The 16,447-nt window shown below is 41.6% G+C and overlaps 1 protein-coding gene across 2 annotated transcripts in view; it reads right to left on the reverse strand.

Annotated features, from left to right (window-relative positions):
• sbf2 (SET binding factor 2) overlaps positions 1-13,534 on the reverse strand; it is a 78,461-nt gene extending 64,927 nt beyond the window's left edge. For both annotated transcript variants that reach the window (XM_072464670.1, XM_072464669.1), the window contains exons 1-2: positions 13,379-13,534; positions 3,669-3,754 (exon numbers count right to left, since the gene is read on the reverse strand). In XM_072464670.1, the coding sequence (XP_072320771.1) occupies positions 3,669-3,754; positions 13,379-13,433 (141 nt within the window). In that variant the 5' untranslated portion in view covers positions 13,434-13,534. The remainder of the gene's footprint in view (positions 1-3,668; positions 3,755-13,378) is intronic.
• Between the last annotated feature and the right edge of the window lie 2,913 nt (positions 13,535-16,447).

Here is a 16,447-nt window from a genome sequence, read left to right on the forward strand (position 1 = left end):
TATACTTTGACATTTGTGTGAGTGATGGGGCACAATCGAGACGAAACTAAACTCGCCCGAGCGGCCAATCCAACCCGGCTTGTAATAATCTGTGGTATGTGCCCCGGACGATGAACCACTAAAGTCCAGACGCAGAAATGTCATTTTTACCCGCAGCCGTATATTTTGACAGTTGTACTATGTCCTCTGTGTCTATTTACAGTTAACGGAGATGTAAAAAAAAAATAAAAAAATAAAAAAAAGGCACGCTGCACTGACCTCCATCTAGACAGGGCTCTTCCAGAACAGACGAGCATCGAGCTGGTTCCTATCATCATCACTTCACTGCAAAGATTAGAAACACATTTTTCCGGCGCAAGTTGTAAAGGCTTTTTCTATGTGCATTCCTCATCTGTGGTTATTTAGTTTGCTGGGGGCCTGTTGTGACCGCAAAATGCTTTTCGTGCTCAGCCTCATCCACTGTTTTGTACAGATGTGCGCCTCTTTTGGAGTTTGTAAATGACTCATTTTCTTTTGTTTTTTCTATCGTGGAGTTAAGAAAATGTGCAAGTAATAATGGTTTACATACCAGGCCGAGACAGAGCCAAAATGCAAATTGCTTAGTGGGGTCTGTTAAACACTATGGTGTGTCTTCATTAGGGCTTCAAAGTTGGAATTTCAGTAATTTTGCTTTGGAGGAAAAGTTTGTCACACACCATCACAGACAGGCACATTTCCTGTCCCTGCTTACCCCCCTGGGACCCTTGTGCAAGATTAAACTACACCACAACATATGAATCACATTAAGCGTGTTACCGCCATTTTTATTTTTCTGTGTGCATTTTCGAAGAATTTAAATTACCAAAAATATTCAGGGATGTTGCCAAAACAGAACTTGTCGAACATTAAAAGCATCCTAATTCAGTACTAGCGGTCTCCAATGAGGCGCTGAAAATAGCCCTCGGTCTTCACTTGAGCCGACACGAAATGAAGCATCGGGATGACAACTGCACCGAGGGAGCAACAGGTCCCAATGCACACATCTGGAAGCGCTAACAAAATGCATTCAGCAATACTCCGGGCTATATTTAACTCTGAATATTTGGTAACGACAAGATTTTTGAGTCATGATGCTGTGGAGCCACCCGTCCTCATTACTTGGCGCTAAGAAGCTTCAGAATTTAGCTCATAGGTCAAACATGTGGTCAGATCCAGCCACAAGGGTTCACGGTCCAACAAATTAAGAAGAGCTTACGGTCAGGAAAGGCGTCTGGCATAAATGTGATGTTAAAATAACCCAAAACAGCATGATACGCTATGGCAACTTGAGCAAAATAAAAAATACATATAAATAAATCACATGACACAGTTAACAATTATCTGACGTAATTTTTAGGGCCGTTTGGCTTGAGATCTGCCTGATATCTTTCATGAAACGGTATGCTTCCCATTGTTTAGCTCTTGCACACACACAGTATTAAACAGGCCTTGGAGCTGCATAACATTTATACACAATATCATAATATTTGAACAATATGAGCCCTTGTACCACCTGTTTGGAAAAGTTGGCGTGCAATGTAAATCAAGTAACTAAAATGATAGAGCCTTAGTAACAGTCTACGGGGAAAAGTAATTGTATAAAATTTATTTCCTGTTCCTTGACGGGCTTTTTTTTTGTAATAACCCGAGTACGTGACAAATAACTCTTTTTTTATGTTACCAACTGGTGGAATCTTAAGGGGGATACATTTCACGCACTGTATTCAAGCATGATTTACTTTTGCAAAATCAATCTTTTTATATGATGAGAGTAGTCTTTTTATATACAAGTTTGACTTAATTTATAAGCCAAGAAAAATGCATTTAAAACACTCTAAATGTAAGTTAACACCAACGTGGAATAATCCCTTATGAAGCTGCAATTGTCGGCTCCAAAGTCACAAACTGAACTCGGTCTCAGCCGCTCTGGAGCAATATGTGAAAAGAATTATTCTGGTTCTTGGAAAGATGCAGCAAAAACCTTCAGAACCAAACGCATATATTTGTGTATAGTTACATTCAGTTTTAGATCTGCTGAACGGAATGGAATGAGCTTATTGGCAAGAATAGTGCTTATTCTAGAGCAGAGTAAAGCGTCAACTAAGTCACGATTCTCACCGACTCAACAAATCACGTAACCATCAACATCCATGAAGAATTTTACACCCAGGAATATTTCAATTTGATTTTCTCTTAGCCTTTCAGGTTTGTTATACAGTAATATACATGCAATATACTATGCCGAGCTAAGCGATCATCCACATGAATACAAAAAGAAGCATTTACAGAGCGTGACACAAATAAGAGGATACAAAGCATATTTTATAGCCCTTTAATTAATTTTGTGTGTAGAATGAAACGGAACATTCTTGCCGGCCACCAACAGACTGCGAGGCATTTGACATCCTCCTCACAAATGTGTCGATTCAATTTGTGTCGCAGTAACAGACTTGATTGTCCTCATCTGACCAAGTAAAACAATTGTGTTCACAAAAAAACACTAACGTATGCACACAAAGCCAGTGATCATTACCAGCTTTAGATCGTAATGTAATCAATAAAACCGTCTCATTGATAAGAGCAGGAACATGTAGGATTCTGAACAATGCATGTTTTTATTCATTTACCTTGGTTCAGAAGTGCAATCCATATGATGTACTGGTATGTACACGTGCTTTGGGGCTTTACTTCAAAACTATAATGTATGACCCTCTGAGCTGACGGGCCCTTCAACTTAACAGTGTGATTAGTTGACACAAAAAATGTAGTTGTACTTTGATCATCATAATCGTTATCTGGACTATACAGAACACAAATGTTTTATAACCAAGACCGTGGCATTACTAACTCAAAATGCAAAACAAAAATACACTTTATTCATTACTATTCTTTATCTAGAAGCCTCCAGTTAGAAAATGTCCACCTTAAATTTTGTTAAAAGTGTATTTGAAAAGTAGGAGGAAGACAGACACACAGAGAGGTCAAGGACAGGGGGGACAGGAGAGACAGTAGGGACAGTCCAGAGGTGCTCGCTGTATGTTAAGCTTCAAAATGCTGCATGTTTTACAACATTCAGACTCATATTCACAGAGAAATTATAACCCACCCCGAAATTGAATGATAATTTTCTTTGCCCAGCCCATCTCTACCATCTTTCTGTCTAAATATTTCAGATTAACATGCACACCAGCGCCTTATGGACAGGTGCAGACTATATATGTATAATTGTTCTTGGTGCAGCTCTTCAGGTGCGCTCACTTATGGTAAACAAAAACATAATCACAAACTGGTTGACTACTTAAATATGCATTTGTTGCAGCCAAAATCAGGGCCGATGCTATCCATTTGGGTGCCCTAAGCAGAAATGCTTAGTGGTGCCCCCATGCCCCTTCAAACTTGTAAATAATAATAATATATCGGCTATTTAATTTTCTATATTGCTTAAATCACAATCCTAAAGAAGGGTCTGGGGATCATTGTAAAACTGCCTGGTCAAGCTGGTGGTGCCCCTTGAAGCACTTGATGCCTCACGCACTGCGCATTATGTGCGTAATGGTAGTGGTACTGGCCCACACACAGGTCTATATGTTGGGAAGCAGGGAAACAGACTGCCCCGGTACATCACATGCAAAGTCCAAAGAGACTCTTACCATTTCAACCCCCTGAGGGAACGCGGTGCCCTCCCAGTCCTTTTTGGGGTATCGTTGGATAATCTTCCCACATCCTTCTCCTGAACCTGTGGGTAGATACAGACAAACTTTTATCACATAAATGAAGTACGTGTCTCTATCGTTTTGAAACTGATGTACAGGAGAGGCAAAGCAATTTTATGGATATATTTTCCCTTATATAATGTTTTAAAGCAAAGCTTCAATACAAAATGAAAAGTTAGATTCTATTCAGACAGAGTGCACATTGTAAACTTCAATTTTACAGCTTTATATTGCAAGTCTATTGCAATATTTATACAGAAACATCTTAATAAAAATAATTTCCCCCAAAAAATCATGCATCCCTTAGATTTACTATAGCTATTTTACTATTTATATATTTCACACTGCAAGGAGGACAGTACAACCAAAATCCTAGGCCCGTCTAAATTTAAACTCTCTAATTTCTCTGAACCAATAAAGTAGAATTGAATTTTTGGATCGACCACGAAGCATATCATGTCACGGCTATAACAACTGCGCACAAAACTCTGGTGATGCCCTGCTGAGGTTGACCGATTCAAGATGTTTTCAGAGGAATGTGGCCTAAAGTGAGATATGGAACCCCTAACACAAAGCAGAGAGGTCATTCATTTTTAGTAGTAAAGCTGTGTGACAAGCAGGCAACGTGGGGGTGGTGAGCAGAGCTGAAAAAAAAAAAAATCAACGTTTGCCCAGAGGCATGTGGGGGCATTTTTTTTGGCTTTCTGCTCCGACTCTTTCCAAAGCTCAGTTCAATCAATACATTTCCAGAACATTATGAAAAATAAATAAATAAAGCAGCATACTGATTGATCAGTTGTCCTTCGAAAGCTCAGTCATTTTTTTTAGTTACTGTTTGTCCAAGAAGTGTAAAATAACGGCATGCTATTTAGACAAAAGCATGACAGCTGGAGGCTGATCTATAACAGGTGTACAACACTGCAGACACATTTCAGATTTGCAAGGCTGACCAGTGCACGCTCGAGCTGTGAAAAGAGAAAAAAAATAAACTTTATCCCGCTGGGACCCCATATGGACTGGTCTTGCAAAATGCACTTTAAGCTTTGATCGAGAATGTTACAAGCAACTTATTGTGTTTTTAATCCAGCTTATTTCACAGTGTTCATGGCCATTGTTTGTATATGTCGTTGCTTTAAATGCTTTACTCTGCACTTTTGACCTTTTTTTAGTAGTTTTCAAATTACTAAGTGTCAAATAAACTAAATTGGTAGCTCAAGGAGAGCAATTTAAACTTATTTAGATAACATTATGTTAACTAAAAGTGTGCTATGCTACTTTTTCTGGTAGAGGTCAATCATCTGCTTGTCTCCTTGAAGATGTATACTGCATTAGCTTTTACTTTAATATTTAATTTTCTATTTCAAGTTAGATTTCCGATTTTTTTCCTCTGTGAATATAAGAAAGGTTCTCACAAAATAAAGGACCAATGAGAAGTTCCAGTTTTGTATAATATCAATTTAAGGGCACAATCTGTCTGTAAAACAGTTCTGCTTTTCAAGACACACACAGCCTCCCGTAGGAGAGAGAGAGAGAGAGAGAGAGAGAGAGAGAGAGAGAGAGCTTGCAAGTGTTTCAGGGAAATTCACTTTTGTAAAAAATAATTGAAACTGGGGCAGTGCAGAAAAAATATCTGACAAATACTGTACCAAATAAATGTTCAGTATTGAATTGATAACGATCTCTGAGGAAACCTTTCAATATCCTCTTTACCAATATTAGAAGCGATATGCAGCCGATTGACTGACTCAGCAGACCATCGGCGCAAATGTCTGGAGGGGTCACAGGTCACGTATAGGTCGTTTCTCCCCTTCACCGCAGCTAATTACCATAATATCATGTGGCTGCGTTTGCCTCGAGCCTGCTGTCAACAGCTCCTTAAAACTCCACCAGGCGCGGGGATAAATTCAGCCCGGCAAGGCTCCCGAGACACGGCGTTGATGGGTCTCGTGTGTTCATCTCAGGTCTGCAAGACTTTGTGTTGGCCTTTGTTCACCTGCGCGGCCCGGCAGTGAGGCATATCTGGACCCCGCGCGGTGCAAAGGGCCACGCGGTCTAACTGTAACACGTCTTTACAGCTCCTCTAATTGATATCATATGCTTCCAGTTCCAATTTTCGACCTGGGACTAAAATAAATGACAGGATTCCTTGCATTCCATGAGGTTGCACTGTTGTATTAAAACAAGCCGTGCGTACAAATATGACCCCCCTGATAACTGTAAAGAACCCCACGGCCGGCTTAATCGAAACCAGGCATGAAAAGGAACATGCTAATTTGAACATCCGCTAGTCGAAGCGTAAGGGAGACAAAATCCCCAAATGGAGTCATTTGTTTGATTTTTTAATTTGGAGTTTGGCAGAAACATACATACGGACTGAATGTGATAGGTCCACGGCACGCGCTTGCATGTTTAAGAGTATGACTGATCTCCAACTGAAGAGAATATCATCTGACAATAGTAAACTGTAAAAGTATCTTCCAATAAAAAGAATACTAAATTAATGCAGTTATAGTTTTTATGGGAACAATAACCATAAAAACTACACACACAGCAGTCGTTATGATGACTTTTGTGTACACGTTTGATTTGGATTTGTTTTTTAGAGCCATCATAGCAATGCTAAATCTCTATGGACAAACTATGGACACATTTTTTTAATCTAATTTATGTTTCTAAAGACATTTGAGTTTATTATAAAATTAGTTTAGATTAGTAAGAGCTTTTTACTTGCCATCTGTTTTTTTTTCCTTTTTGTTTTGTGCAATTCTTCAATAAAATGATATAATAATTCTAATCTTCTATAAATCTCCAACTAAAAAGCTTGATTGCATGAAGTGTTTTACCGCCTGCATAATGCCAAGGAAAGTGTACGAGTAACTAGTTTCATAATAAAAAGTTTCTAAAGTTTGCTAGCGTTTACTGCTCAAACCTTGCTTAAGTGCAGCTGTGCCCTGAGTAACAGTGTTGTCATGGAGACGTACATCGAGAGGAAAGGGGGCAGAGAGAGGCTAATGCAAGATTATGCATTTCAAAGACACAAGCTTATCCGAAAAGATGCTGAATAACAAATGCCTGAAAAAAATACAGTAAGCACATCAGATACACAAAAAAAAAGTATTACACAGGATATATCTGGAAGCGTGTCATTTGGGTTTCTACGCTCCATACACATTCACCAGCATCGCTCAAGACTATTTTGCTAATAAGTTCAAGCTTGTCTGGACTGTTTTAACCTCATTTAAACGTCTTCCCTCTCCACTGCACCAGCCCGTCCTTCTGTGCAGTGGCCGTTTATTCATAGTAAGCACGGCCGAGTTACTTTTATTTGCGCATTTCTCCGTAAGCGAACGCTGGTTGTTGGTCTTTCTTGATTAGAGCAGATGTTTTTGCTCTTGAACATTCTTCCTTCATCCTGGTGATTTATCGCACTGCTATAAACGGTAAATCAGCACAATGCATATGTGACTGTGGAGGAGAGGCCACCAGCAGACTTCATTTCACGCACGAGTCACGTCAGACTGCCCTGGTTCTGGCCCCGGTTCGGCCTCTGGCCCCGGTGGCCCCGGTGGCCCCGGTGGCCCCGGTGGCCCCGGTGGGTTCGGCCCCGGTTCGGCCCCGGTTCGGCCCCGGTGGCCCCGGTTCGGCCCCGGGCCCCGGTTCGGCCTCGGGCCCCGGTGGCCCCGGTTCGGCCTCGGGCCCCGGTTCGGCCTCGGGCCCCGGTGGCCCCGGTTCGGCCTCGGGCCCCGGTTCGGCCTCGGGCCCCGGTGGCCCCGGTTCGGCCTCTGGCCCCGGTTCGGCCTCGGGCCCCGGTGGCCCCGGTTCGGCCTCTGGCCCCGGTTCGGCCTCGGGCCCCGGTGGCCCCGGTTCGGCCTCTGGCCCCGGTGGCCCCGGTTCGGCCTCTGGCCCCGGTTCGGCCTCGGTTCGGCCTCGGTTCGGCCTCGGTTCGGCCTCGGTTCGGCCTCGGTTCGGCCTCGGTTCGGCCTCTGGCCCCGGTTCGGCCTCTGGCCCCGGTGGCCCCGGTTCGGCCTCTGGCCCCCATGGCCCGGCTCTGGCCCCCGGCCCCCGGCTCTGGCCCCGGTGGCCCCCGGCTCTGGCCCCGGTGGCCCCCGGCTCTGGCCCCCGGCTCTGGCCCCGGTGGCCCCCGGCTCTGGCCCCCGGCTCTGGCCCCCGGCCCCCGGCTCTGGCCCCGGTGGCCCCCGGCCCCCGGCTCTGGCCCCCGGCCCCCGGCTCTGGCCCCGGTGGCCCCCGGCTCTGGCCCCGGTGGCCCCCGGTTCTGGCCCCGGTGGCCCCCGGCTCTGGCCCCGGTGGCCCCCGGCTCTGGCCCCGGTGGCCCCCGGCTCTGGCCCCGGTGGCCCCCGGCTCTGGCCCCGGTGGCCTCTGGCCCCCGGCTCTGGCCCCCGGCCCCCGGCTCTGGCCCCCGGCCCCCGGCCCCCAGCTCTGGGCCCCGGCTCTGGCCCCGGGCTCCGGCTCATCATCAGTTATTGATTATCTTTTTTTCACCACTTTATTACCGAAGATGAATCATGTCTGCAGCAGTTCCTCCTGATCCAATTCTCAATTTTTCTCCAAAAACGACTGCCTTTGGATAGTCATAGGTGTCAAAAGGGAACCCACAAGGAAGGAAGTACACTTGTAGGAAGTTGTAATTAGACCTGAGCATTATGGAGGGGGAAACAATTCCCCCCCCCCTCAATTTTAGATTTTTTTTTCTTTTCAAATATCAAAATCAACATGGCCTTTAGTATTGATCTCATGATCATAAACATAGCAGCCTTTAAACCATTGCCATTTAACACACAAAATAGATCAGTTTATTCCTCCAATGTCTGAACTCTGCTGCAAACCACGTTTTTTCTAACAGAGCTGTGAACCACTCAATCAAAAAACCCTCAGCACATCGACTATCAGACATAACTGAATCTCAATTGGTTCAAATTTGATGAATTGTCCAGCCCAGGTTCTAATGCACATTGTACTGCAGGTCATGGCAGGACAAGCACCATGCCAAAAGGGAAATAAATCAAAAAGGCAAAAGAAAGACGGAGCTACAAATCGAGAAGCAGTGTTCCAAAGAGAACATTTACTTTGGAAAAGCTGGTCCAGATCTGAGCTGCTGTGTGTCTCTGAGCCCCCCGTGAAGAGACTTGGAGATTTGACATTTTGACAACAGACCTCACTACTGTTCCTTCACCTCCAGGATTTTGATCAGATTTGGACAAGCATTTGTTGGCATAACAAGTCTCACAGTAGCCAGTGGAGTTTCCCTCTGAATCAATGTAACAGAGGAAGGAACTCCCCCGTTGTGGTCTCTCCACAACTCGGCAGCGGTGACTGAAAATACTAAACATGAAATGAAAAAATAAAAACATGCTTAAACAAGGGCTGCACTATTAATCGCTATGGAATAGAAAACGCAATTTCACATTTGAACTGACGCAATTATCAAAAGCTTGTATGTGGTATGTTCTATTCAAACCATAACATGTTTTTAAGGACAAAACCTAACCCTGAACTTTAGACCTCTAAAGAGGTACAATATTGTATGCTGAAAAACCAGAGGTACAGGAAATTATTTCAGATCATTCATAATGTCAGTGAATGACATTATTTTTACAGTCAGATGATTTATGATGATCAAAAAATAGAAAACATGCAAAAGCGTCTTAAAAATAAACATTTGAATTGAGGCATTAGTCGGGCCAGTAGGGCGTGCTCGAGTGTGGATGAAGAGCACAAGGCGAGGGGCAACTTGAGACAAAGCAGGATGAACCACAGAGGTCAAGGGTTAACTGAATGAACTCATTGACATATTTTGAGTAAATAAGCCACTAAAACATATTTTCATCCTGCAACAAACACACAGCTGCTAACTATTGTATTATGAATAGCAATTTGGGTCCAAAAATGTGTTGTTTATGAAAGCTTTTTTTAGACTAGATGTGATGCTATTAACAACCACAGCTGACACTGATTTCAAAATCATTTTGCAACATCATTTCAACTTGCAAGCCAAATATTCATTCAAAATGAAATTGCAAGATTATGACCTCAACATTATGAATCAGATTTGCATTTTTTAAGTAAATGATGATTTACAGGGACTTTTTGCTTGAGCATCTAGAACTCTCTCACTTTGTGAGCTCGCAAACTTTTACACAAAATACCTACATTTGTTGGCTATAAAGGGCATTACGGGAAGAACAGAGAAAGGGGAACTGAAAGTCCAGAACATCATCTATAACTGCAGTTTGTGACTGAGCATAACTCCAAGTCTGTTTATCTGCAGCAATGTAAGTATGTGTATGTGATTATGTGATTTTTATATCTAAATACAGTTGTGAGATTATATGTAGGCCCGTCTTCTCAGTGTTACATCACAGAGCTTTGGCCATTTTGTCATTAATCTGATTGAGAGACTTTATTTGAGACATTCTCAGATGCCTTTACAAACAATCCCCATCTTCATGTCAATTGCTCCAACTCGTATTTTATAAAAACTAATTTGCATTAGTTCATATGTATATTGTATATTAGAAAAATGGTTTGACATAATAAAAAGAAAAGGCAACATAGTTTCCCAAAGAGACGACTCCTAATACAGTGTTAGAGTGTCTCAGTGTTACAGAGTTAGAACTTTGTCTGAAACATTTCCATCACAAAACACAAACGTTTTGGGTTGAAACATTTATGTCAAGCTTCAAAATATGTTTTCCCCTCAATAAAGATGGCATACTCCTGTTTCCTAACTGGTCCTCACACCATGTTACAACCATCCACAGTCTCCCCACAAAAAAATTAAAATAGGTAGTCTAAAATCCATCAAGACAAGAACAAGAAAGTTAAGGAGCCTGTTCCTGATAAATTTGCATGTAATAAAGTGAAATCTGTTTTTCTCCAGTACATGTATAATGTAAAAGCATCTATTTGGGTGAAAATGAGACCAAAGCACTTTCTCTGCATCTAACTGGAGAACTCTATCTTATTAGAGAGTTTTATTCTCCGTAAAGCAAGAACTGCACCGTCAGCGTGCTAATGTTTGTTAGCTTTATATGACGACGAAACTCGCTCTGGCCTCTGGGTTTTTTGTGTCATATTAGAGCTAGTTATCAATTTACTCAGGCCAGACACACAGAAACCCACAAATCTGCAAATGAAAGGTATTTTCCAAGATGTTTGTAAATTCCTCTAATTTCTATTCCTTACATAAGCCCTTCATTTAGAAAATCTGGACATAATATCACACTTTAGGAACTATAATATTCCTCCAATTCACAGTTTGAGACAGACAGCTGGGCAAAAACACACTGGATTTATGAAGAACATTTCCAGCCAGTGAGGGAAAAACACTGCCCGTCTGCAAATGGAAAAAGCAGAGAACAACGCAGATTTAGTACATAGCATCCATCTCTGCTTTCCCGGTGCATACCAGCATTTTTGTTAAAATAATTCAGGGTGTTGCAACTCACGACACGGCCCCCCAGGGATCAGCGCTACACTCGGGTCCTGTTGGAGGAATCTGCTCCTCAGATCAAATTCCCTTTTATCATAAAAGCTCTGCTGGACTTTGTCACACTCAACGCTGCAGTTTGACTGACAAGCGGCATTTATACGTGGTTTTACGATGAGGAATCTAGTAGTGCCCTACTTTCGCTATTTTAAATCACTTCAACACGCTGGAAATAGAAAAATATCTCAGAGTTAATGATTAGCGTTGTATAGTTGGTGAAATAGGTCATGTGTCTTGAGGGATTGTGTGAAGTATTTACTGTGGAAAAAAGGAAAAGGAAAATAATCGAGAAGTATTATAATAAAAAATAAATTAAAACATCCAGCTACCTAAATGGAATTGGTTTCTGTGACATTATAATGTAATTGTGCAATATCAGTTACAGAGATTACTTGGTTGAATGACATATGGACTGCATGCTTAGTTGGCATTGTATCCCTCCTAGTAATCTGACAAGAACTGGGTCAAGCCGGCGCAGAAACAGCCAGAGCAGCCCAAAAGAGCACGACCCAAACGGCTTGTCACTCCCTGGTTTTAATTATTCTTCCGTCAGACACTCGGGTCTGGTGCATAAGAGGCTGCCTGGGGTCTATCGTTTCAATTTCAATTCACAGCAAAAGAATCAACATGTTGACACTGCATTAGCACGCTTTTAAGCCTTGATTGGGTGAGATATGAATTCCACCATCAACAATAATCAACACGCACACAGATCTGATGTTTGGTCACTTCTGCTGCGTCCTGCCTGAGCAGCCTCTTCTGCAAGAAAAGTCAGGGTCTTCCTAGCACTGCCAGGAAAAGTTTGTCTTACACAAACAAAATATTCTTCTGGCAGACAACTCTGGTGCACTCAAAGGCGATAAAAGACACTGGTCATCTACCTTTTGTCCAAAGCAATCTATTGTGACTTTCATAGTAGATTCAAGCCAGCTGCACTGGCCTCAGCGTGGCATTGGTACAAAGAAGCCACCGTTACCAGGCCTACGCTCCAGACAGTGAAGTGATGCTAACTATTACAAACATAAACGCCAACTTGTAAAATTGTAAATTAGACAGGCTGCAACTTAAAGTGCATAAGATTTGTCCTTGTCCTTTGTTGGTGGTATAGTACATGTGGTAAACAATATCATAGTTTTAAGTCAAGCACGTTGCAGTTTGTGAGGGAAATTTGAAAAATAAAAGCTGAAAATTACGAGAAAGTTACACGCAACTGAGACCATTTTCGGACAATAATTTAATAAAATGAATGCATCATTATTTGTCAAATCATGACTCATTTACATGCATTTCGGTCCTTGTTTACAATATGGTTGCTTCCTATAGATTACTACTACACTGCTGGACACAGGTGGATGTTTTCTCTCTTCTGTCCACAAATAGCCCTCTCTGCAGTGAGCAGTGTCCTCCCACAGCCTGAAAAGCAAAAGTTGTGTTCGTCCAAAGCAGAGCATTCCAGTGCTGTGCATCAGGCATGGGGAGCTTCCTGTCCCTCCTCAGAGCCGTGGAGACTTCAGCATAAATCTGCCTCTGCAGCTGAGCATTGCTACGCCCATTATGAAAAAACTCAGCGCTCTTCCGGCAAAAACAAACGCTGCACATCAAAATTTTGACAAGTGTGGCAGGAGTGGGTAAAAATAGCGTGCAACCAACGGGAGACGGGAGGGGCGTGCAGCAACAAAAGAGCCAAACAGATAAACATGGTTCAAACTAAGCGTCTCCTGCAACTCAAGCATTCCCGAACATACTTTAATATGTATATGTATGTGTCGTTATCATAACATGTATTACTCCAATGGACAAAGTAACAGGGGAGTCATAATCACGAGCAACAGGGACAGGATATGACCGATTTGGGAATCTCGTGAAAGTTTGTCTCTTCCAAGTTACATACACTTAAATAAGATGGTTTGCGATCTGCTTCCCAAACGACGCATTTATCTTCAGGAGATTTGCATATGAAGGCATTGTTACATTTTGACTTTAGCTATTGGCAGCATAAGGAGTTTTCCCTGTCGCCTGTTAGCTCTGAGCTAGCAGCAGGCTAATCGCACTGGCATCAACATCCACAGTGACTGACGGCCTGACGCACAAACCACAGCGTACGAGATCCTTTCTGAAGCTGACACAAAGTTAAACTTACCGGCTTTTTCATGGTCGTATCCAACCACAATGAAATAGTCAGCCAATCTTGCCATGCCTGCTGATATTCCCGGAATATACCAACACAATTCAGCATTTTTCCTTCTTCCAAAGCACAGCCATGTTTGACAGAAGGAGTCAGTGCGCGTGCGTGCAGACGGGACACATCCATGGGCGTGGGTCCCCCAGTTTACAAATGAAGAAGCACTTGGCTCTCAAATACAAAATATATATACTGTATATATATGCCAAGGATAAATTGTTAGTAATAATGGTTTCACAGTTTCTGTAATAATACACGTTGAATGTTTTTTTTTTTTTTAATTGCACAGTGTGGCATAACTCTGGAATGCATTTGCCTAAAGTTGCACAAACATGATGAAACAATGTGTCACCTTGACTAATTGTCACCCTGGTTTAGGTCCTAGTGAAGATGTGGTTTAGTTCTTGGGTTAGACCTAGTGTCCCAATGACAGTGTGGTTTATTCTGCTTCAATACTGATTTTATATATTTTTTATTTTATTTTGTTTTTAAACCTTCATTTAAACTGTCACTGCATAGACTAATGGCCCTGTTTTTTTCAATGTAGCCTATACTCGGTTTAGTTTATGGTTGTAAAGCCAAAAGATCCTGATGTGAGAATTACCAATATTTCCATTTCAAACAATTGCCAGAATAGTCATTGTTATTCCCCGCTTCCCCTGAAGGATTCTTGTTAAATCCCCACCTACTCTTTGTACAAAACATGCTTTCGTTTGATCCCTGAAGATGTGACAACATATTTGAATCTAGGCTAATCAAAATATTTTGGGGAAAAGGTTTTGATTAGATACGTATGATGAGAAAATAGCAAACATTTGTAGACAAATGTGACAGTCTCCGACTGTTACTGAGTCACTTCTGAAGTATGTGTTTTAAGATCTAACAGTCAGCGTTTCCTACTTTCCAACCGTTTTATCAGAATTTCCCAGTATGTGCCTTTACAAACAAACAAACAATAAAAAGGTGTTCAATTCAATCATTCATTTTATAACATCTGCTTCACAAGAGACAAGAAAATGCTATTCATGGAGCCAAAAAGTAGTTTTTGTCCACCTTGCACAATCTCCTGTAGTAAACTCCACTAAGGGGATTGCATCTCATGCCGACAGCAATTATCATTACAAAGTGCTTACAAAATGTTTGGAGCTTTACAACATGTGGTCAGCATTTATATATTTTCTGGGTTTAAATTATGACACCATGTTGTGTTGAAAGAGGGGGACATTGCAGCTTTGCACGGAAAAATGGGTGTAGTCGTGGATTCATGTGTTGAGCATGCTGGGCATGTTGAAACCAACAAACGCACCAATTTTTCTGTTCATCGAAAGCGAAAGAAGATTCTCTTTCCCACTTTCTGAAACACATAATACAGTTGGGAAATTTCCTCATCGCCTCATGTCCTCATTTTACACTGTTCAACCCAACTGGGTTTTACACAGTTTCATCCATTGAATAAATTCAACTATAATTCATTCAATAAACGTCCAATAATGATAATGTTGATGATGTAAAAACATTCTGACACATAAAGAGTCACTTAATTTCCATTAGATCGAACGCTCTAAGTCAATTTGCAGCAGACATTTATTAGTATAACCGCAGTGCAACATACAGTCTCTTCAGGAAAACGCATCAGCTCTTATCTTTAAATGTGCACTATGTACATTTTGTGGTGGTGGGTCCGTTACGTGTTGGTTTGCCTAAAAATCATGTTCCTCAATATGGCATTAAACTTATCTATTTTGCATTTAATCAGTTACAGGTGTTTTTATTGCTCACAAATACCATAAAAAACATACATTCTTTGTCTGTGGGCTTGCCTCTATAAAGACCTGACCTGTAACTTAGCCATTTAATGCCATGCTGTGGAAACTTTTAAAAGATTAGATCAAACTGGAGAATGTTTATGACCTGAAGGGTTATTTTCAATGTGATCCGCTAGAAACAGTTGCGTCAAAAATGTCTGAGTTAATATTATTCACACTTGATTGAGATTGTTGCTGAAGACCATATTGGGTCCACACTTAGTTTTAGATAACTGTAAAATTCCACTTTGCACAAATAATAAATCATGTGTTGCTCTGGAGTTAAATATTTGCCTCGTACAAACAAATCCATCAAGTGTATTGTGTTACAGCTGAGCATACCTGCTGCAGCTATTGAGTTACCCAAGGCTCGTGTCTTTCAGAAACATTCATCGCTCTCATAATGTACTTTCGCACTGACGTGGAGAACAAACATTCCTCAAACTGTATTACAAGCAATTAGTCGGGCCGCCGGCAAAGTACAGCTATGCCTCTGAGCCCCTACTATGAAAAGATGAATATATTTTATGTGCTGATATTTGTGTATGATAGAAATGCAAGTGGAAACGTCCTGGATATTTATAGCTTAGTAAATAATCCATTTGAGAAGAAGAATTTAGCTTCTTAGAAATAAAGTACATTCAAAAGGATGTAATTTCAACCAATAGTTAATGAGCTCGCAAAGTAGTGGTAGTAGTGGAAGAGGTAGTAGTAATAGTAGTCTAGTAGTAGAAAAAGATTCAGATGTAGTCACCTGGACACTTTTAAAATACAATACACTTTTTTTTTGTTAAGTAAAACAGTGTCCAGGTGACTACATCTGAATCTTTTGGACTGGAACACTCCTGAACAAATGAGGGATTACACCGACTAGTCTAGTGGTAACAACAGTGAATGTAAAAAATATATTATTGGGGGGAAAAAACAGTAACAATTCAATTGTAGCATAAAAACTACTTACTTCGAACATACTATTATTTAATGCTTTACCATTTCTGAAGTACATTTCTGTTAAATTTGCTGTGGAAATTATGTATTTTCTAGTTGGGAAAAGAAACCATTTTGAAACTGTAAAACTTTTCTCCTCGTTTTCCTTGCCTCTCATGATGTCGTCCATAGAGCAGCGCTGCGTGGGGTGGGAGTAAAAGATGAGAGGCTGTTTTGTCAGTCAATGAGCCCCTCCCACCTCCACTATAAATGCTGCCTGTCTGCTGTGTACGGG

Source organism: Eucyclogobius newberryi, unplaced genomic scaffold (genome assembly GCF_026437365.1).
Source record: "Eucyclogobius newberryi isolate DKJ021-1_F unplaced genomic scaffold, fEucNew1.0.hap1 SCAF_5, whole genome shotgun sequence".
In the NCBI taxonomy this organism is placed as follows: domain Eukaryota; kingdom Metazoa; phylum Chordata; class Actinopteri; order Gobiiformes; family Gobiidae; genus Eucyclogobius; species Eucyclogobius newberryi.